The sequence below is a fragment of the Halyomorpha halys genome, unplaced genomic scaffold, assembly GCF_000696795.3.
Source record: "Halyomorpha halys isolate HHAL.00 unplaced genomic scaffold, Hhal_1.1 Scaffold9.1, whole genome shotgun sequence".
Taxonomy (NCBI): Eukaryota; Metazoa; Arthropoda; class Insecta; order Hemiptera; family Pentatomidae; genus Halyomorpha; species Halyomorpha halys.
The window spans coordinates 1,496,495-1,521,062 of NW_027110416.1; the positions used below are offsets into that span (position 1 = coordinate 1,496,495).

General features: G+C 33.0%; 2 protein-coding genes across 2 annotated transcripts in view; one reads left to right on the forward strand and one right to left on the reverse strand.

The window, feature by feature from the left end:
• LOC106678033 (uncharacterized) overlaps positions 1–1,490 on the reverse strand; it is a gene marked incomplete in the record, with an annotated part of 375,705 nt that extends 374,215 nt beyond the window's left edge. The window contains 1 exon segment of the mRNA XM_067048596.1: positions 1,463–1,490.
• Positions 1–24,568, forward strand: part of LOC106677987 (uncharacterized) — a 57,341-nt gene that overhangs the window by 28,608 nt on the left and 4,165 nt on the right. Inside the window, exons 2-7 of the mRNA XM_067048597.1 lie at positions 4,886–5,003; positions 5,799–5,976; positions 9,770–10,295; positions 11,460–11,988; positions 20,111–20,288; positions 21,350–21,872. Of these exons, the coding sequence (XP_066904698.1) occupies positions 4,919–5,003; positions 5,799–5,976; positions 9,770–10,295; positions 11,460–11,988; positions 20,111–20,288; positions 21,350–21,872 (2,019 nt within the window). The 5' untranslated portion in view covers positions 4,886–4,918. The remainder of the gene's footprint in view (positions 1–4,885; positions 5,004–5,798; positions 5,977–9,769; positions 10,296–11,459; positions 11,989–20,110; positions 20,289–21,349; positions 21,873–24,568) is intronic.

Here is a 24,568-nt window from a genome sequence, read left to right on the forward strand (position 1 = left end):
ACAAAATAAGGAGCATTGAGGATTTTACGAAGGATTTTGGATTGTAAAGATTGGATACGAGAGGAATTCGAAGGTTTAGTGGAGCCCCAAAGCTCATCTCCGTATGTCCAGATAAGCCTTATTATTGTCATGTAGATTAGTCTTTTGTAATGAGTTGGAAGTTTAGACCGTTTGTCTAGTAAGTGCTGTAATAGTCGGAATCTGCGTGCTGTTTCCTGTTCCTGTTCAGTCTTGTGTGAGGATTCCAGGTTAGTCGTTTGTCAAGATGTAGTCCAAGATAACGAATCTGTTCTACAGGGGTAAGAGCCACATTATTAAAGTATACTGTAGGGCAGTCGGCAGGTTTCCAACGATTTTTTTTTTTTCATGCTATTATATACTACTTACATAGTATATATAGCTGAGAGATATAATATATATAAGAATGACAGCCGGAAAAAATCTATATTTAGAAAATATCTATCTCAATTTATTGATTCTAAAGATCAGATTTTTTTTTTAAAACAGGCCTCTATGTTTAAAGTCCTGCAGGCAAAAGTGTATTGAAGCGAATGGAAAATATTTTAATTACATACAACTATAGCTTTAGGGAACCTCAGAAATGAGTTTCCGTGTTAGTTATGGCATCACATGCTATTATATACTACTTATATAGTACATATAGCTGAGAGATATAATATATTGTAGAAACTAAAATTATATACTGTAACAATATATACAGCCCTCATTAAGTTTAGGTTATGTGATTACAAAATACTTTACATTTTTCCTCCATCTTCATAAACATTCGTGATATGGGGGTATGAGATTTTATCTGCTTCCATTTGGAACAATCCAGTGGTTGGTAATGTAGAGTTCCGAAGATCATTGTAGATCTTACCATTGACTTTGCAGCGAAATAATTAAAAATATGCCCAATAGTTCCGTAGAAAAGACTCAGACGGCGAACGGAGGGATTTTTTGCATTACATTTTTGTATATTATGGGCCTTGAATGATAAACTTCAAATTTTGATGAAGAATCAAGAAGAAAAAAAGTTTTTCTTATTGCATTACAAAAGATCAAAATTGATATTAATAAGCCACAATGAAGAGTTAAGGAAACTGTTAACAGTTAAGTCCAAATATTAAAAAAATAACAGTCAAGTCAAAATATTAAAAAAAAATTGCTTAATAAGTTTAAAATATGCATTAGTAGATTTTTAAACAAATACTTTTTTTTTTAACATTCCACGAACGAAGATACACCTTTAAGTTAAATGTTCCAAGGTCAAAATTTATTTTTTATTGTTTATTAAAACAGAAATAGTCAAATAAAAATTCTAGTGTTTGACTTTATTTAAAAGTTAAATCAGGTATATAGTAATTTTTATACCTTAATTCCTAATGTTATATTAAATATTTCAAAGTATAATAAAATTATAAAATATATAATATACACATAATTATAAGATATATCTTACCTATTCACTGATACTGTGTGATTCCCGGGTGGCTGAATAGAATAGACCCTCCTAAAAACAAAATATATAGAAGTTGTATTCGTGAGTGAAACAACTACAATAAATTAATAAAAAAAAATTATTATTAATTTTTTTGTAATATATAATGCATTTTTTTTTAACCTTCTAAAAATAGAAAAAGAATATTAAATTAATAGGTTGCATTACTTATGGTTGCATAATTCAGATTAGATATTACCTTTTTCTACCAATGGTACTGGAAGGTATACGGTGAAATACTTATCTGTTTTGCTATGTCCGTTTTATATGAACTGTACTAGAAATTGGAGGTGAGGGGCCTCCTCGTATTGATTAAACAGAAGAGAAAAAAATAAATAAATTAATTAATAGTTATAGACGAAATATAATAGAAAATAATAAAAAAACAGAAGTCGAAAAAATTGTAGGGAAGGAAGGGGGGGGGTTGTGCAAGGGAACAAAGGAGTTAAAGAGTGATGTTTATAGGGTTTTGGGAGCCTTTCCTGCCCTGAAGAAAAGGCTCCTCCTGAAGAAAAGGCCTTTCCTACCTCGTAGGTGACTGATCGGAAGATAGAATTGATGGAAGCAGGGAGACTGTCCAAGAACTTGATGTGTCTCCGTGTGATGTGCTGTTGTACAGTTTCTAGCTGTAGTTCGTTGTGAAAGTGTCATGTTACCTCTTTCTAGTGTTCCTCTGTAGATCTTCTGTAGTGTGCTGTTCTGATATTGTTGTAGTGATTTCAGGGCTGTGAGGTATAGGAAATGTAGTAGAGGTTGAGTAGGAGTGATGGTCGTAGTATTACTTTATAAATGAGCTAATGCATTTATTCACATGCACGCACATATAGGTAGGGAGTTTCCCCTGTTCAATTAACGGCTGACCAACCACCATTTTACAAATCATACAACTGTTTATTTAATTGTATTACTTGTTGCACAAATTGTATAACTTTAATTTACATGTATTCTGTAGTTCAGATTATATATATATTTTTAAAATACAGTGTAAGTAGGAAATTGTTTTTTTGTGACCAATTTTTATTATTTCAACTTATATATAAAATAAAACATTACACGGTGATCACTTAAAACTTGTTTATATAATAGAGAGATATAAAGTTTATAATGAAACTCATTTTATTACTTACAAAAACAATTATGGCTTTAAATATCTAATTTGCCCAATAACACAACTTTCCAAAGTGGAAAGTACAGTACAGCCATTATTTGGTGAATCAGTGCGAAAAGTTGACTAATTTATTTATTTTTTCTTGAATTTAGCGTTATTGGCGATTTTAATGTTATTCAAAAGAAAAATGAAAGTTTCAGGAAAAAAATGACAAAAAGTTAACGTATTTTATGAAAACAACAAAAAATGATTTCAAAATTTGAAAACAACGTATTTTTTTTTTCTAAGGCCTTAATAATTTTCGAGTGATATTCATATAATTTATCATAAAGTGAATATTTTTTGATTTGCCAAATGAAATACTTTCCTTTAAAACTTCTTTCCCATTTCCTCCTCAAGAACTAATATTCTTTATAGATTATATACTTTTATACATGTATGTCCTTACATTTATGTTGAATTATAGGGGATAGGGAAGCTCTACAATTACAATACGACACAGGTTTACCGATATACAAGTAGAGACTTTATAGATTATATACTTTTATACATGTATGTCCTTACATTTATGTTGAATTATAGAGGATAGGGAAGCTCTACAATTACAATACGACACAGGTTTACCGATATACAAGTAGAGACTTTATAGATTATATACTTTTATACATGTATGTCCTTACATTTATGTTGAATTATAGAGGATAGGGAAGCTCTACAATTACAATACGACACAGATTTACCGATATACAAGTCCTTACAAAAAAACAAATATTAAAAAACTAACATTATGAATTAACCACTTAAAGAGATATTCTTGCCACTGACTCATATAGAACAAGAGCCCAACAGGGAAAAAAATGCAGTTATTTTACTGTAATTTCTGATTACTTAATAAAAACTATGTATAATTACCCATAAAAATTGATGAGACAAGTGTATTTATGGGGAATAAAACGTTAAAAAAAACTTAATTTTTCATTCGGAGGTATCTTTAAAATAACCAACAACACTTGAAAACGTAAAAGAACACCATTTAAAGTAGAGTAAATTTTCTAAAATATGAGACCAAATAGAGCAATTTATGTTCAATTGTTCCCAAGATATAGCTTTTGATTTTTTAAAAATATATCTCAGGAACCATAGAATGTACGTATGTCTGTCAGGACTCAAAATAAAGGTAATTAAACATACTATAAAGTAGATCTTCGTAGGATTAGAGGTTTTTGTATGATATTCGTATATGAATATAAATTTTGTACATGAAATTCTATCCGAACAACTATTAATTAATTTATTTTAACAAATATCATAATATTTTTTTAATTTACCTTTGATAGTTTCCGAGCTATAGCTTTTTAAAAAGCAATATTTCATGCAAAAAATGCACTGAAAAATGAGAAGTTCCTGAATTTATTTCGAGAAATCTATAACTCAAAAACCATTCAATGTACAGATGTCTATTATTATTCAAATTAAATTTAGTCTAATGTACTATGAAGTTATCTTCGTAGCAGTCGTAGTTACTATGATATTTGCTAAAAAAAATCGATTTATAGTTGTTCGAACAAAATTTCATGTGAAAAATTAATATCATATAAAAACTACTAACTCTACGAAGATGTGTGTCATAAACTATTTTACAGTAAGTTTAATTACTTTTGTTTTGAGTGCTGGCAGGCATACTTACGTCTTATAGTTCCTAAGATATATTTTAAATAGCTCGGTTAGGGCTCATATTTTAGAAAATTTACTTTACTTTAATTGATCTTCTCTTAAGTTGTCTAGAGTTGTTGGTAGTTTTAAAGATATTTAAAACTATCTATTTATTTTTGTGAGCTCTGGGTGAAAAATTAATTAGTTTTTTTTTAACGTAATGAAACAGCCGCCATTTTTTATTCCCTCTGCTTACACTTGGCTAATAAATTCAGACTAGTAATTATGCATATTTTTCATTAAATTAATAAAAAATTGGGTGTGAAATAACCGCCCATTTTTCTCTCCGGTTCTCAGACCGACCAATGGCGGAAAATGGTTCTTGTGGCCCTGAATCGAAAACGCAGAAATTCATTAAAAACATAAAATCAAAAATAGTATCCAATCAAAGGAATAGTTTCCTTCTCTAGAAGCGGGAGGAGATAAAAACAATTTAAATCAAGGTTTTATTATTCAATTGTCATGTCAATTGGAATGCACTGTTGGCATGCTAGCAATTTTTTTTTTTTTGCTATAATTTTTATAAACGAAGGAATAAAAATAAATGCATTTGTATTTTACAGATCTGGTAAAGAATTATGGTGCAAAGAAAGTAAATGAAGAGGAATCCGATTCTAGAGGCAGTTATCAAAATGCATCTGACTATCCCCAACGCGCAAGTCTATATCTTCTCCACGTCATGTGAGTTATCAATTTTACTGTCCATCAGGTTCATTTCTGAATGAATAATTTTTGATTAGGAGGTAACAGAACTGTTGAATACTTCTGTACTTCACAAACGATTCTTTTTTTTTTTTTTTTTTTTTTAAATTTATTGATATTTACAACTGTACATAAATACATCGAGTAAATTTGAGGAAATCATAATGGTATGGTACAAGCATGTAGAGAAACTATTCAATGGCAGCACTCTAAAAATATTTTTACAATATAAGGTCTCGAGGCCATCTTCTTTTCAGACGCCTCGGAGGATTGTCCGGAATAAAAGAGGAAGCAAGATTAGAAACTAATGGGTTTGAGTGGTTAGGGAGTTTATAATGGAAGGATTGAAATTTGGTTCGGGCTAGATCGGTTACAAATGGATGATTTTATTTGTGACAAAGTAGGGAGCATTCAGGATTTTAAGAACGATTTTGGTTTTTAAGGATTGGATACGAGAGAAATTCGAAGGTTTAGTGGAGCCCCAGAGCTCAACGCTGTATCCCGAGATAGGCCCACAAACGATTCTTAAAATATAGTTTTATAGATTTCCGTACATATACTTTGTGAGCGCATGTATTTTCAATCTAAACCATCTGCCATTATTTCCTTATATATTTTCTTGTTTATACTACGTTTTTTGTTCTCATTCATTATTGTTAGTTATCTTATGTTTTTATTGTTAGTTATATTTATTTTCTTATAGTTACTTATTTATTTATAATTATCATGAATGAACTATTATGATTGTATGAAATAACATTATATCTTCCGTAGGCTACCTTTGCCTGGTGATGTCCGGATTGAGCTTGGCATGGCCAGAACCCCTCACGGCCTGGTACAGCAGCTCCAACAGCTCTGTTCCGATGACCGAAGAAGAGGTGTCTTGGATGGTGTCATTGGTCGAAGCTGGGGCTGTCCTTTCGCCTCTGCCTTGTGGAATAATGGCTGATGTGTGAGTATAATTAGTCACAGCTCCAAATAATACAATCGTATCTCCCAGCCTTAAGACTAGGCGTTTAGGATTACTGCGCATCTGTAGAACAAAACTATAGCCTGTTCCACGAGGCGAGGGAAATTACGCGAACAGCGGATTAGATGGCATTATATCTTTTAAGAGGCACAGCAGTTTTCGCCTTGTTTGGTGCTGAAAGCTGTAAGACCAGCTTCAAAGAACACATGTCTTAATGGCATTAGAAATGATCAACAGTCTATTAAACATAATTTAGACATTCTGTCCCCAGCTGATCTAATTTCAGATATAATATTTTTGTATTTACCAATAATTATATTATTACATATGAATCAAAAAGACTAAGGAACAACCTTTTAAACAACGTTTATCCCACCATTTTCAATATAATATTATATAATAATAAAAACTTCATTCTAAAAAGAAAAAAGCTTCATTCTACAGCTATATATATTTCATATTTTTGTATTCGTTTCGATCCACTTTATTAATATTTTTAAAAAGATTTTCATCTTCACCCTAGCCAATATATGAAACTCTATTACTTATGTACATCATACATCATCAGCGTTATACACATCATCTAGTCAATATATAACTTCTGGAAGATTTAACGATAGTTTATTTGTATATCTGTTTATTCTGAGGGCATTTGGGAGAGAAATGCATCACGGTAATCCTATGTACATCGGATTGCTTTAACACTTATACATATAAATCAGTGATTGGATATCTAAACAAATCCATCACTAACAAAGATCCCAAACAATTTTTTTTCTCTTTTTTTTCAAACAATATTTAGCTGTAACTAAAATACAATATTTTTTAAGCATTATTTTTTGAACAATTTTCTTTTCTTTTTTTCCTTCTGCTTTTTTGCACAAAGTTATATTACATTTTCCTTATTCATTGTTTTTTTTGTACTCAACCCTATCTACGGTATTTTTTCTATCTGTTATTTCACTCTCTTTTACCTCTCTTCTCCAGTGATCCGCAACACTCGTTTAATTCGTTACAAAAATGCATTGGAAATAAAGGAATTATCAATAAATAGAAATATATATAAAAAAAAAATAGTCAAAGAAGTAGAACAATTGAAAAACAAATAAATAACTGAAAAAACTAATCAATAAATTTAAAATAAGTTTCTAAACCAATAAGGTTGTTATTCTTCTTTCTCTCCCTCCTTAGCACCTTTCAGCGTGGAGGTGCCTCGGTCCAAGCAAACCAAGCCCCTCGATCCCGAACCAGCAACCTCTTGGCATCCCAGTTTTCTCCTGTTTTCTCTCCCACTCAGGAGATGTAGTCCTTCCATTGTATTCTGGTCCTTCTCCTCCTGGGCGTTTTCTTCTTGTTCTGGCCTGAAAATATTTTCTTGGATCCCTCTCTTCACTCATCCGACAGAGATGTCCAAACCATCTGAGTTGTCTCTTTTCAATGGTATCCTTTATGGAGACAGTTCCAACATCCTGTCTTGTCCTCTCATTTAGTATGCGATCCCTCCTAGTTCGGCCTGCCACTCTTCTTTCCATTGCAGTGACTCTGCTTAGGTACTTATCAAGTGGTACCCAGGTTTCCTTCCGTAAAGAAGGGTAGGTAGGTATATAGCCTTGAAGATATGTACTTTAACATTCTTCTCTACATCCCTCTTCAGGTGTTGCAGAGGTGGTAGTATATTGCATTTGCCTTCTTTTTCCTATTGGAGATCTCTTGGTCTACCTTTCCATTTCTGCTGATTACTGTTTCAAGGTCAGTGTACTCGTCCACCATTTCTATTGGTTTACCTTTGCAAAGTATTTCAATGTTTACCTATTCCCGGCCTACATGCATTATTTTGCTTTTCTGGACATTAACGGACATTCCCTTTCTTTCCAGGTCAGCTTCCCATTCAGTCACAGCTTGTTGTAGGTTCTGTTTATTATCGGCTATAAGGATAATGTCATCCGCAAATACCATTACCTGGGCCAGTATTGTCCTCATGTTCCATTTGCCAATAGTAGTGCGGGCTGTCATCCGTTTGCACATTTTTAATATTACCTTATTATAAGTTTTCATAAAAAATCAAAATGGCACTTATTACACCATATTTCACTAAGTTAAAGATAAAAGTTTTCGGTGAACACTATTGGATTTTCTATTTTATTATTATGTGGTGGCAAAATATTTCAGACACAATATTTTAAATTGTATCAATAATTTAAAATCAAATAACAAACCCGTTCAATATTCAAAAAAAAATAATAAAAGGCTGAGCCTACCCGCAGTTCAAAGGTTCTTGTTTACCTAATTCTCATCATCATTATTGATTTACACTTTTATTTGTTCATGTACACTCCGTTCTATATTTTCTTTATATTACAAAATATTTATGAATCTAGGATTCGTCTCTTTAGAATAAAATTTACAAGCATAATTGAAGGAAATAAAAAAAACTAACATATAATGAAATATTTAATTAAGCCATAAATGAATTCGGGTTAATTCAAATGATACTATCAAGTTAAAACCACACACACACATAGACACACGTATTTATGTATCCATATATCTTATATCTACTATTTATTTCATAGTCCCTATTTTTCCTTTAATCATGATGCTTACACAATTGTTAATTAAGAACGTGCGAACATTTTTTTGGTGCTGATTTACAGTGACTGTATTTTTTATTTTATTTTATTTATTAATTGATATTTACAAGTGTATTTTTATATAAATACAGTCATTAATATATTATAAAAATATCTTGTAAATTTGATTGAAGATCATAATGGAATGATACCGGCATGCAGAGAAACTCAAAGGATTGTTTTTAGAATAAATTACTGGTATAGTTGATGAAAATAAAAAATACAAGAACTAATATTAAATGGAATATTTAATTAAGCAATAATTGAATTCGTTGTTAATTCAACTGAAGCAATGAAGTTAAAAAAAATAAACAATAAATATGTTTCATAAATTTTATAGCTAACATTTATTTTATAGTCCCTATTTTTCCTATACTCATGATTGTTAATTAAGTACGTGCTTAAATTTTTTTGGGGCTGATTCACACTATATGTTTTTTTATTTTATTTTTTTATTGATATTTATAATTGTATTTACATAAAAATACATTTAGTAAATTCGATGTTCGATCATAATGGAAAGATACAGGGATTTAGAGAAACTACCCATTGGTAGCACTCTAATAATATTTCTACATTAGAAAGTCTCGAAGCCATCTTATTCTTCGACATCTTTCAGGAATGGAAGAGGAAGCATAGTTAGAAACTAGTGGGTTTGTGTAGCAAGGGAGTTTATAATGGAAGGAATGATATCTGGTTCGGGCTAGATTGGTTACATATGGAACATTGAGGTCTTTACGAATGATTTAGTCTGTTTATTTAAATATAAATATAAGCTCCTTTAGGCTTAATGCAAAAACATGATTCAATCTAACAGGATCCCTTCATAAGGAACTTAGAGATTGATTTTAGAAAATGTGGGCAGCTGTTATCATGGAAACTATCGATAATTGAGGTTATTGAACAATCCTTATCAGTACCCTTCTTTTGCAAGAAAAAAAATTCTCTTCATATCTATAACATTTATAGTATCCATTTTAACCCTCAATAAAAGCTTCCTATCCTTCAATTTTCAACTGTTTTTCTGCAGAATTCCTATTTTTTTTTTTTAGTAATATGTTTCAAAAAGATGACTCAAATATACTTGTAATTGCTTATATAAGTATTTTTTCATATCATTGACATTTTTCTTTTACATGTTTTAGAGTCGGCCGCAAACCAGTACTGCTTGTAAGCGCTGCCGTCGCCTTCCTCGGCTGGCTGCTAGTCCTGGTAACCAGATCGGTGCCCTGTCTCTACGTGGCCCGGATCCTGGGAGGACTCACCCTGGGCTGCGCACCCACGGTAGCTCCTATTTACATAGCGGAAGTAGCACCTCCAGAAATCCGTGGCGCACTCTCAGGTCAATTAGTATGTATGTTCTTCATTGGTCAGCTCTTGGCGTACAGTACCGGACCTTACATGTCCTACCAAAGCTACATATGGTTCTGCATGGCCATTCCTATAGTCTTCTTCTTTTCATTCATCTTCGCCCCGGAGACACCCTTTTACTACTTGAAGAAGAACAACCTGGTGGCCGCCGAAGCCTCAATGGAGCGGCTCCGAGGCACAGTTGTACAGGAAGAGTTAAACCAGATGTTCTCTCAGCTAAAGAACGACCAAGACGAGAGTAAAGGTAGCTGGAGAGAGCTATTTACAATTAAGACATTCAAGATCCTCACAGTCCTTCAGGTAAGAATGTTCCCATTAATATTCTCACCAACAAGGTGGGTTAAGTAAGGAAATTCTTATACAGTTATTTAAAACTCAAGAAGTTCAAATTACTAAGAATTCAAATTAATAAACGAGGAGAAGATGGTTGGGGGTGCGGTCAAAATAAAACACAAATAAGTTGGTGTAACCTATTTAATTGTGCCAATATTTCGGCTAGAGTTTCTAGCCTTCTTCAAGGTTAAGAACAGAACAAAATAACAACCACAATAAGTATAGAAAATAAAAAATAAAATATAAACAGAATTACATAAAATGAATAATTTTACAGAATAGATTTAATAAAATGAAGTGATGAGAGATGTGGGAAATAAAATGTTTATATAGGTAATTAAAAAAGTGGGTAAAATAACATAATTAAGGAAATAAAATAAAAATTAAGTTATATAATGTTTTAAGTTTAAGTTATTAATAATTTAAAAATTGAAATATGGAAAGAAAAAGAAAATTGAGAGAAAGAAAATATATGTAACCATAATAATTGATAAAGATGCAAAATATAATTAAAGTTAAACAAAAAAAAAGAAAAAAAAAAAAAAAAATTTTTTTTTGATAACACAACTTATTTATGTTTCATTTTGACCGCACTCCCAACCATCTACTCCTCGTACGTCATTCACGGTCAACTATCTCTCATAATTACAAAATAATAAACGTTTAAATAATCTAGTGGGATCATTTCATGTCAATTGCCTGTTGCTTAAAATTGAACTTAGGGATTTCCTTGAGGGTGTGAATAATGAATTAATCATATCATCACTCAAAAGCCAAAGCGGCGTACTTAAACATTTTCCTAACTGGAGTCTTGTTGGCTTTTAATGTGGTTTTCTTGCATCTCACCCATGCCAAAGATACCTAAGTGAATATTGAACGTTACTGATTAAATATAAAAAAAAAGTTCATTGATTTTTACCGAAATCAGAAATTAGCTGCGACCTTGGTGCTAAGTATCAGAAGTTAGCAGATACACCGCTTTGGCTTTAAGCCGACGGAATAGCAAATAAGTCAGTATGAAGATAATATATAATTTAAGATGTTATGTAAATTATGTAAGCTTATACTTAATGTTCTCTTCACCATTCTTGTTTCGACTGTAAACTAAGTGAAATGTTATCCCTTGGACAGGTGCTGAGCTTCGTTAGCCACATGAACGGCTTGCCTTCGCTCTCCCTCTACGCCACGGAGACCCTCGGGCAGACTTGGATCACGATCGGGATGGGCGTCATCATGACAGTCACATCCTTCGCCGCTGCCTTCTTGATCGACCCCTTCGGCAGGAAACCCCTCCTCGTTTGGAGCCTCTTGGGTAGCGCTGTAGCCACTGCCATCCTCGCAGTTTACTTCGTCTACCTTAAACAGTGGATCATGTTCGTCGGTCTCATCGGTTTCTGTGTCATATCCTCCATTGGGATATCCCCATTGATCATGACTCTTCAGGCCGAGCTGTTTCCGACTTCCACCCGGGCTCTGGCAAGTGCCATCACAGAGCTCACCCTCTCTGCCTCCAGCTTCATTTGTCTTAAGATGTTTGTCCCAATCAACAACGCCTATGGAGTACACGTCAATTTCATTATCTACACCGTGTTGTCTGTGATCGGAGCAGGATCCGTCTTTTTCCTTCCGGAGACTTCAAAAACTGTCATGGATGCCGGTTAATATTGATGGATACTGTTACCTTGTGTAAATATTCTTTATGTAAGCTGTAAATATAGGTATATTTTCATAATCTTATTTTATTATTATTATATTTATAAAAATAAAACAAAAACATTAAATATCCCACACCACTTTCATTAAACAGTGTTGTAGTCATAGATGTAACTATAAACACAAAAAAAATTTAGAAGTTATAAATTTAAAATATTAAAATCGAATGATTTTATATTTATATGAGGAGAAGATGATTGGGAGGTGCGCCAAGTGAAGAAAATTGAAGAAATTAATGAACTAAAATTTATTTATTAGTGTCAAGTTTCGGCCAGAATTTTAGGCCTTTATTAGGGCAGAAAACAAGATAATGCTATGTACTGTCTCGGGATTTAGTCGGGATCCAGGATAATCGCTAAAGGTAATTATCCAAAATAAGTTAATTAATTAATTTATATTGAGTCCCGCTAAACTATTATTCTAATTGGATTCTTTTTCAAAGGCCTGTTGTGTGTTTATCAGTTACCAATTAAGTAAATTTGTATTTAAAAAATATTCTTACCATTAATTATATAATATAATAAGGGGTGGTTTGTGTAATATAATAGTAAATAAACTACATTAAGGAACAAAGTGTTAATTTATAATTTATTGCTGTGATTGAAATGATTTAAATAATTGGTTTGCCATAAAATATTGATTTATACATTATTACCTAATAAACATCTGAATGAGTGCTGAGTTGGTTGATTTGGGTTGTGCGTGTAGTAATGTGAGTGTCACCTTGTTCATAAGGGGTGGCGTCCAGGTTTCGTAGCCGTTCTCAGGATTTCGTTTAGCCGTGAAGTTCCATTTCTGAAGAGCCCTTCTCAGGACCTCTTCTCTCGCCCGTCTTCTTCTTTCTGCATCTCCGTCTTCAATCCCTTTCCCCACTTGATCCAAAAAGGGGCGTCGCCTATTTGGAATCCATTTTCATTGGGTATAAGTTACAACGCCCCCTAGGTGAGCGTCCCTCCTAGGTCCTCAGAGGGAGTGGAAACCCACTGCCGATCACAGGGTGTATTGATCTTTACCTGTTAATGGTTTCTATCCCTTCGGCAAATGTGAGACGTGTGAAAAGCCATGATACCATTACGTCATACAAACACATGAGTTTCCTTTGTTTGTTGACCAGTATCCTTTCTTGGAGAACAGATATCGGTGCAGATGAATCTACATTATTTAACGACATATTATTCTTGTGGGAATCGCCAAAACCTCGATATATAGCAATAACAACCACAATGAATAAGAAGAATTACAGAATAATTAGAAAATAAGAAAATAACTAACATTATAGTTACAAAATAGTTTTGCAAGACTTATATGTTCCAAGTATTATAAGAAGACAAAAGCTGTATAAGAAAAGTAGTAATAAATTTAAGTAAGAGGATAGAACAAATAATAAAATACGTATGGCAATCTAATTTGCATATAAATATGTACAAAATTATTTAAAATAAAGTAATAAAAAAATTAGGAATTAAATATTTTTTATTTATTATTTTAATTCATGGTTTTTATATTTGTAGCTTTCATGATCTTTGATAGGTTTCAGAATCAGTGACAAACTTGATATCAAAGTTTTCAGTATTGTATAGTATGAAAAATTGATTTCTTAAAAAAAAAGTATATGTATGTACATATATACTGACAATAAACCCCGACATAGAATGCAATATCAAATGACACAATCTAATATTTACTTTTAGCTTTTAAATGTTTAATTGCAATATAAAGAAAAGAGCGGTAATATTTTATTTGATGTAAGTAAACTGGCTTAAATGAAAAAAATCCTCCATGATATAAATATTAATAAGAATAAACAAAACTGACTGAGACTTGTTAAATCAATTTCTATTTGGGTGGTGTATGAGAAGACCACAATTCTGTTTTTTATGAAAAATTTAGGGTATGTAATTTAATAAAGAAATTTAATAATGTCTACTTTATTAATGTCACAAACATCAGTGCTTCGACTACCAATTGAGAATTCCACTTTTCAAAGCAATGGGGTTCTAACAGGCAATATTAAAAGAAAATTAAATATTTGTCCGTCTATTGACATCCTCGTCAATCCTAGCAAAAGATATTTATTGAGATGAGGACCCAGGGAGTAAAAATCAATTATTTTTTATCGGCGCATTCAGGAGAAGGATCACAAAATTCAAAACAAAGATAAGTATATTTGTAAAGATGTTCTGATATACAGAACCCCTGTTATCCGGGTGACTGATGCGTATGGGGATTCACGGATAATTGAAAACCCTAGATAATCGAATTCAACATTTTATTGACTTCATGAGATACATAGGAGGGTTAATTTAAAAAAAAAAATGTAGAAAATTTACTAACAAACTAACAGGTTATATACAATAAATTATAACATACAAAAATAAACCAGAATAAATATATGTATGTTTTTACATATGTATTGAATTTATATTTAGAGGAAAATCTATAATTTTAGTTAGTTTCTTATTAAATATTTATTTTCTATTTTCAGTTGCCATTGGCCGCAACTGATAATAGAAAATTAATTAATTAATAATTAATTCTGCTATAATCGGTGCTCTGTTCAAAATAGTTCATAGAAGTTCCGTGGCCTCCAATGCTTAATTGTGTTTAATTTTTTTTTGTTTCCGAAACGATATTCTTTTTTTTTTTTCTTTGTAAATAAATATTATGAATATAAAATAAAAGGTGCACAAATAAAATAATGGGCCCCTCGTAATCCCGGTTAATTGGAACCTCAGTTAATAGAGGTGATCCTACTCTACGACCACACTATGTATTATTCAACACATTGGCCCTCTATGTATTAAGCTTTAAGAAATAGCCACCAGTGAGAATACTCACACACATTTCATTCTGTTTCACATATTGCATCCTACTTAAGGGTTTACTCAACGGAAAACGAAGAACCAAGTTTTACTCATTCCTGCTGTGTCCAGATTATCTTTTTCTTTGGGAGAGTATATTGGACGTCATTTCAAAGACGGGACCGATTATTGTTTGGCAGAAGCACAGTTTTGTAGTGATTGGTGTGTTCCGTCTAAAATTCAAATTATTTATTTTTACCTAATGATATCCATTTTTTTTTTCAAATTTACTATTAAAGGAATTGGTACCGTAGGCTCGTGAGGTCTCAGCTTCAGTTTTCTGCAAGAGAAAATGTTGATCTCAAAAAGAAAAATAAATTGTTCATTTTTAAAAAATCTTTCAGATTTAAATTGGAGAATGCCCAATATATTTGGTAAAATTTAGCATCCTCTTAACTATGTCTGATTTTTGCATTAAATCAAATTTATCTAAATAAATAAAATTAAAAAAACTACCGTTAGATTTACAAAATGTTAAGAAAAACAAGAGCCACGTTATTAGTTAATCACAGAATCAAATCAAAATTTAATATGTAAATAAAAAAAAAGACCAATATGAGAAAAAACTAATTGCAATTTCTCCTGTTATGTTGAGGTTGCAAGTTTTTCATGACACAAAAAAGTATTTTGTTCCTTGGAAACATCTAAAGTTTTAATTAATGATTCAGTATGAAAAATGTACCATTTATAGATCCAGTTGCACTAGCTATTGAAGTGGTGGTTAAAAATCATAGGAGTCCATTTCACAGGCTATTCCAAAATGATTTTGCGTTCTATAATTTTCCCAGTCATTGGTACTACACTATTTTAACTTTATAATTTTAATGGTTATAAACGTGTTTCTTATTAGCCCTGCTGAAAGTTTAAAGTAACCTACACTATAACCTTTCTATTTTATAGGTGTAGTTTTAAAAAAGTGTTGTTATTTTCGAAGAATTTTTAATAATGGTTAAGATTATCCACTATCTAAGAAAATGCGATAAAATACCTTCGAACTTATGATAAAGCATTGAAGAAAGTATGCGATGATGGATGAGATAAATGTATTTATCGAATAAGCAGAAAACGGAGGGGATGTGAGGACTACTATAAGAAGAGATGCATCAGAAAAGATAGTGTGGCGGCTCAAGAATAACATTTAAAATTGATTTTAAGTTTATTTTTTGTTGGAAGAAAAATTTATCTTGAATTCGATGGGAAAATGGACAATAGGATTTACATAGTTGATAAAACAGTGATTAACTGAAATAGTTAAATGAAGGAGGTATGTAGTCATAATATGTTTCGTTGTTTAATGTTTTTGTTTTGTTTTTTTGAGGGGGGAGGGGAATGAAAGGTAAAATAAAAGTAAATGTTGACTGTAGGAGGGTAGTTCAGGTGGAGGACAATAAAGGTACCAAAATAGTAAAAGAAAACTATTTATCGTAAAACGACGTTTCGCCCTCACTTTGCAGGGTTTCGTCAGAGCTGTCAGAATGGAGCGTTCAACCCTGCAAAGTGGGGTGAAACGCTGGTTTACGACAAACAGTTTTCTTTTACTATTTGGTACCTTTATTGACCTCCATCTGAACTATCTTCCTACAATCTACTTCACACGGTCAACTATCTTCTAAGTAAAAGTAAATGTAATTGAAATTTTATTTTTTACACCACTATTCGTATCAATATGAATAAGGTTTGGTATAGTGTCAGGTGATGAAGAACAAAAGTTTCAGCATGGCTAATACATGGAAGTGGCATAACTTACATACCATTCAAAGGGAAAGTGAAGCAAAAGAGAGGGAAGTTGGATAAGCCCTCGTAGTGTTGAGGTGGTTGTGTAAGAAAATCGGACTTCAATTTAAATTGTGAGGTTCTCTATATCAGAAAGCGTCGACAGTACGTCCTCAAAAAAGATAGGTACCTAGTTAGGAGGTGAAAAGACAGGATGAGTGTAATGGATGATAGCCGTAAGTCCTTCCAGGGTACTAGTCTGCGAAGGGGTATGCAAGTACTGGCTGAGTACTAGCTGCAGGTCCTTGCAGAAAGGAAATAGTTGGGAGGTGAAATCCTGATTGGGTACTATCTGTAGATCCTTAAGATAGGCTTGAAGGTGTAGGATAGAGGAGGTGACTATCAGAAACTAGTGTGAAATAAAACATCAGATCTTAAAAAAAAAATGATGCAAGAATATACTGAATGTACTTGTTTGCTAGTAGCTCTGGGGTAATAATTCTGCTAATAATGCAAAGGTAGGTGAGAGGCTCGGCTGTAGGAAATACTTTATTGTAGTTCAATATACTCTTCTATTAAAGTTTATTTATTAAACCAACAAATTTACAATTATAATAATACTGGCATGATTTATACACAAAATTATTAAATTATTTACATTTGAATCGAAGAGAAGGTAGCCGCTGTTTTACTGTTTTAGTACAAGAGCCCAACAGGAGAAAAAATGCCAAAAGGCAGATATCTTGATTTATAGTTGTTCGGACAAATTTTGATTTTCCAAATTTATATTCATATGTGAATATCATAAAAACTACTATCTCTACGAAGATAAGTGTCATAAAATACTTTATAGTAAGTTAAATTTCCTTTATATTGAGTGTTGGCAGACATATATGCGTCTTATGAATCTAGAGATATATTTTTTCAAAAACCCAGCATTTTATACGAACAACTAGAAATTAACATTTTGTGAGTTTATTTTGTCAAATATCATAAAAAAATACTACTCCTACAAAGATAAACATAATTTACTATTGTGTAGTAAATTTAACTACCTTTAATTTGAGCGCTGACATACATCTGTACGTCCAATGGTTTCCGAATTAAAGTTTTTCATAAATCAAACTTATTGTATTTTAGCAAATATCATGAAAACTAATTTTCCTACGAAGGTAGAGGTCATAAACTTCTTTATAGTCCATTAAACTAGCTTTAATTTGAATGCTAATAGACGGCTGTACGTCACATAGTCCCTGAGATATAAATTTCTCAAAATTAATTAACTAACTACTAATCTTTCAGTAGATTTTTAAGAAATTTTGCTTTTTAAAAAGCTATATTTCGAGAACTATTGGACGTAAATAGCTCTTTTAGGGCTAATATTTCAGCAAAGTTACTCTTCTTTATATGATGTCCTCTAAGATTTTCTAGTGTTGTATGTAGTTTTTAAGATATAGAGCTCGGATTGAAAAATTAATGTTTTTTTAAGGTTTTGAAACAGCCGCCATTTTTTATTTCCCCTACCTATACTTGGCAGACTCATCAATTTCGACTAGTAATTATACATAGTTTTCATTAAAGTAATAAGAAATTGGGGTGACATAACTGCCTTTGTTTCTTCTCGGCTCTTGTACTATTTTGCTCCGAGTCCTCTGTCACGGTCCTGAAGTTCATCATGTTCATCATAAGGTCCTCTCTTTTGCCTTCACTTTTCCATACAACTTACTCCCTCCATTATACTACGTCCTCCAAGGGAGGCTCTCTAACTTCTAATGTTACCAATAGAAAATAGTTATAATCATACAGTAATTAATATTAAATTAAAAAAATATAATTACCTGAAAATGCTAGCTATACTGACAGGATGGAGCCACAAGAACATTTGAGATATTTTTACTGTAGGAATAGGTAAATTAAGTTTTATTAAAAAAAAAAAAAAAAGAAAAATTCTTATTACTTAACTTTTTCTAACTTTAACTCAAGTTAAAGAAGAAGAAAATAAACTCATTCAAATGAAGTCAGATTTATAGTAATTTCAAAAGTAATATTTTAGTATTTTGATTGTGTGTGTTGATTGAATATTTGATTGATGATTATTAATAGAATAATATATTTTTTCTTAATGATATTTGAGGAAAGATAGAGTCATAAATTAATACACGAGATAAGACTGACATTTGATCCATGGATCCCCTCAGGGTATGCATAGTCATGCCCTCATGCATAAACATGATCGTAAACAACTGTAGCGATATGGTAGTTGTCTAAGCTCCCTGTTGGCGGGAGCATATGTCATCTTACTACATGTCAATGTGAATATTGTTATCGACTGAATCATTTATTTTAGAAAAAGAATAGTTGCAAAAAAAAAGTTTCGAATTAACTATATAAAACTGTCTCAACACTACAATTAATGAAAACTCGTTTCTTAGATAAATTTCATAGGAAAATTTATTTTTAAAATAAAATTCCTACCCCCTAAATATTTCCTTATAATTCGCTCCAACCTCACTGATAGAACCTTTAAAGTAAATCATAGCCTAGGCTACTAATCTCTCTTTCCTCAGTCCGCCGGTGTTCCTCAAGGAAGTATCGTAGGTCCCATTCTTTATACGGTTAATACAGCTGACATCCCAACCCACCCTAACATAGTCCTAACAACATACGCTGATGAAACATGTATACTGTCTGTAAACAACTACCCTACTAATGCATCACAAAAACTACAGACACACATAACATCCATTGAAGAATGGTGTCAAAACTGGACATTCAAAATAAATCCTGACAAATCCCATCAGATCACCTTTACTCTCAGTCGTAAACCTCTACCCTCCTGTCCTACAGTATTCTTTCTAAATACTCCACTAACGCCTGTTGAACAGATTCGATACTTAGGACTCTATCTTGACAAGAGACTTACTTGGAGTCCACACACAAGACTGAAACGACAAGAAACTACTCGTAGATTTCGATTTCTACAACACCTACTTGACAAACGCTCTAAACCTCCCATTCACAACAAAAAATTATTATACACTACAATAATCAGACCAATTTGGACATATGGAATTGAGCTCTGAGGCTCTACCAAACCTCCAAATTTCTCCCGCACCCAATCCTTACAATCCAAAATCCTTGATGCTCCTTATTACGTTACAAATAAACTCATCCTCAAAAACCTTAACATCCCATTCGTTGCAGATTTGGCCCAAAACAGATATGCGTCTTTTCATTCCAAACTCCTTACCCATCCTATCCCATTAATTCTTAATCTCTCATCCTTAACAATCCGTGATAATCCTTCGAGGCGTCTGAAAAGAAGATGGCCACGGGACCTTTTAATTTAGATTAATACTTGAAGTACCACTAATGGGTGGTTCCTTCCCAAGATTTATAAGTGTATATGAAACATACAACATATTTACTTATTGTATTTATTATTTGTACAGTTGTAAATTACATTAATAAAAAAAAAAAAAAAACCTGGTGTAGGCTACCTCTGCCTGATGATGTCCGGACTGAGCTTGGCATGGCCAGAACCCCTCACGGCCTGGTACACCAGCTCCAACAGCTCTGTTCCGATGACCAAAGAGGAGGTGTCCTGGATGGTGTCATTGGTCGAAGCGGGGGCTGTCCTTTCGCCCATACCTAGCGGCATGTTGGCCGACGTGTGAGTAGGTACTTTGATAATGTATGTAACGCTCTCAAAATTTCAAATTTACTCTTATGTATAGACTATCCTCACGATTTCAACCTTGACCTCTATGACCTCTAAAATATATAATAAAAATATTTCCCTTTCCATGATAAGATGTACAAGTGAGTCGTGAATCCTAACAACAAGCACATGGGGCAAGTCTTACTTTCTGATCTGTTCTTTAAGGAATAATAAAATATGTAGACTCGTAAGAAACAACGATTTTTACAAGTTCAAAATAAGAGAGTTATTAGTCATGGTTTCAAATACCACATGGTTCCAATATATATATAATATCAAGGTATAATTAATGTAATTGTACATTGGGTCACCCGTTGTACCTTGAGTCAACAATCCTCCTATTGTATCTTCAACCATGTCTACTATAATTTTATCTTGGAAAATAAATATTACTTATGATTATGAAGGATTAACAAATAACACAAAATAAATGAAAACTGTGATGAGTCAATGATAAGTCAGAATATATTTAAAAATTTAGTATAACCTCTCTGCTCAAATTAATTTACACTATCTTTATAATCTATTCATAAGGCATTATATTAATTAAAATCCAGAAAAATAAACACTAAGGCTGCTTGAAACATAAAGGACACAAGGAAATAAACTGTAGTGACCCGTAGTACAATAATATGACTTTGGTTTATAGTTTTAAAATATATTGCTTAGAGCTATTTATTTATTCAGCCATTTATTATAAGCTAAATAGGCCACAACAAATAAAACAATAAATATTTATTTTGAGGGTATACACATATCTTTTTAATGAAAAATTATGAAATGGAGTTAGGAAAAATTACTTTTCCAACACCCAACACTCAATGTTATTACTCAACTTCATGGGGACTGGATTTCCCCAAAGCTGTTTAAACCCAGGATGTCTTTATGTTGACACAAAAACAAAATTTTCTTTTAAGGTGACCCAAGGTACATGTATCTCCCCAACTTGATTATTTAAACTATTTTTAAGGTCATTTATATTTTCGTAAAGCCCTCATCTTAAAATGTTGCAGAGTCGGCCGCAAACCAGTAATGCTTATCAGCGCTGCCGTCGCCTTCCTCGGCTGGCTGCTGGTCCTTGTGACCCGGTCGGTACCTTACCTCTACGTGGCCCGGATCCTCGGGGGCATGAGCCTGGGCTGCACACCCACAGTCGCTCCTGTTTACATCGCTGAAGTAGCACCGCCTGCGATTCGAGGCGCCCTCTCTGGACAAATGATGTGTATGTTTTTCTTTGGACAGCTGTTGGCCTACTCTTGTGGACCTTTCATGCCCTACGAAAGTTACATTTGCTTCTGTATGGCCATTTCCTTAATTTTCTTTGTTTCTTTTTTATTTGCTCCGGAGACTCCCTTCTACTATCTGAAAAAGAATAACGTAGCTGCTGCCGAAGCCTCGATGCAGCGGCTGCGGGGTCCAGCGTACCAGGAAGAGCTGAACATCATGATCTTAGAGTTGCACAGGGCACAAAAGCCTAGGAATAGCTGGAGGGAACTTTTAGTCCCTCAAACTTTTAAACTTTTGGCTGTGCTTCAGGTAATTCTATTGTAATTTTAATTGAGAGTGTTCTGATTTATTAGACAATTCCAAAAATTCTTGACTATAAACATCTTAAACTAATATATTATAAACAAAATTAGTATACAAGAACCCTTGAACAATTTTATTAAATATTTATTTATATTATCACTATAAATTCAGTCAAGGCTTGGAGAACCATTTTCTAAGCCCAAAAATCAGCTTACTGTAATATTAACCTCAAACTTATTGGAAATATCTTTTACTGGGAATGTAGGATTCAATGTTACACTCTGGTGATGTAGCACAATAAGACTATACTAGCCGATTTAGCTAACCCTCACCAGCCCTCAGACCATTCCATCCTCAGCCAAAATTACCAAGAAGAAACATTACCCCAATAGTGAAATTGTCTCAACGGAATATCCGCCACGGAATAATCCCGAACACCCTGATATATCTCTATTTTTCACTCAGATCACTCTTTGACCAGAAGCTACATTAAATGTGAAAACCCCGTTCCTCATCTGTCACACTGGAGGATCCTAATCCCAAACTAAACAGATTAATCATTCAATTCAAGACTAATATCTTTAATTCCGCTTTATTCTTCTATTATTTATAATGAAAATCTATCTATCATATAGATTGATTCGTCCTTCCTTAATGATTTATCAATCAAGTTACACTCTTAACTAGACTCCGTCCAGAAATACTATTCAGTAACTTACAGTGAGCAAGGAAACGAATTTATTACGAATTCTTTTGCAGAATGAAAATAGCACACAAAAACATAGAGGAGAACGTGACTTATTTTTCCGCTAGAACTTCTTAGATATTACACTTGTGACTGATCACGACACATTCTTAGTTTTAAATCTCATACGGATCAGTTCACCTAGATCATGTTTGCGTAATATGTTTTGTCTAGGTCTTTCATTGTTATTCTCGAATCCTCACCTCACTCCCTGATTTCGTACACTCCACCAGTCAACCTCTATTTTTTATTTTCTTGCATTTTTAACGTAACATATATAGTTGATTTCTGTTCTCCTGGTAATTACCTGTTTAATATCATCTTCATTCCTTATTTTGACCGTTTTTCCGTGCTTCATTTCTAGGGAATGTAACGATGGTGGAGATACCAAGTAGCAACCTTTAATATGTATTCCATCCTATTGTCTATAAATCCTACTGATTGGTATACACTTCCTAAAATGTATTCGTATCCTTCATATATTCATACCTTACCAGCTCTATGATCAACTTCTGAAATGACCATTCATCAAATCATAGCCATGCCTTTTTTTTTTCTTTTTTTTTTTCTTGGCAAAGAAGCACCGCGGCCACAGAAGCCCGATTGTAGGCCGTCCCTCCTCTGCTCAAAACAAGCCAATTACCTTTGCAAATCTGGGCACTGTATAAGGATCCACTGTCTCGCAAAGTTTGGGGTCCAAGATACGATCCTTACCAAAGATGAGGAATCGTGTTCTTGCCACTGCATCATATCTGCAAATGATGTGGTAAGCAGTCTCTTCATCCTTCCTGCAGAACTTGCAGATAGGGGACTCTAACAATCTCATTTTATAGAGATGCTTATTTAGGTAACAGTGTCCCGTGTCTCCCATATTAAAATAATCCTATCCGTATTAAGAAGACTTAAGAAGTTACTTCTTTTCGGGCAGGATCTCTTGAGAAACATTTTTCATTGTTCCACTCCTCTGGCATTTCTCCACAGTAACCCAGTCTTGGTCTCAGCAATCTTTTTGATGTGCCTCTTCGCATGGCTGAGACTAATCCCACATATGGGGTCAGGTGTAAAAGGAGTGGTCTCAGATCCTTTCCTTGCTAGGTAGTTCGCTCGCTCATTACCTTTAATGCCTCTATGTCCAGGCACCCATTCCACCTGCACCTTGTTGGCCAAGGAGAGAGAGTTCAGGTTAGCCTTACACTCCTCCACCATTTTGGAGCGGGTTACATAGTTATCCAGCTCATAGATGGCTGCCTGACTGTCCGTGTGAATCGTAATTAGCCTTTCCCTCCTGCCCTCATTTATTAAATTCTGGGCACAGACATTTATTGCAAACACCTCAGCCTGGAATACTGTAGTTTGTTTTCCTAACGAGATGGATGTGCCTTGATTAGGCATGTCCATCTTCCATATTCCTGCTTAGCCATGCCCTTGCTCTTCTTGTATTCAAATACTGTACAGGAATTTTCAATGATTACAGAACACGTAAACAGGGATAATTTTTGTTACGATTTAGAACATAAGCTTGACTTAACGAAGATCAACTCCGCTATAGAGGACTTCACATTAATTGGAACTACAATTAATATCAAAGCATGCTCAAAATTAGTAATTATGGAAACTACTAAGAAGCAACTAAAATTTAAAACCTTTAATCATCTAATCCTTATTGAATCTCTAACCTTATCAAGATGCGACGAAATAAAATCCTAGATATTCGGTAAATTCCTTTTTAAAAATTTTAAACCTCATCTTGATATCCTTAACCCAATATATCTTAAACATGTTATAACAAAATTAATTGTTCTATTCGAAATTTCCCTTCCTCCAAAAAGTTTCATCCTTCAGAAATAATTAACATCATTCATAAATTATCTTCTAAAATATATCCTGGTCTTCTTTCATCACAACGCATATTTTAAAACTAGAGAAAGCTATCCAATTCCTTTGTCTAATATATATA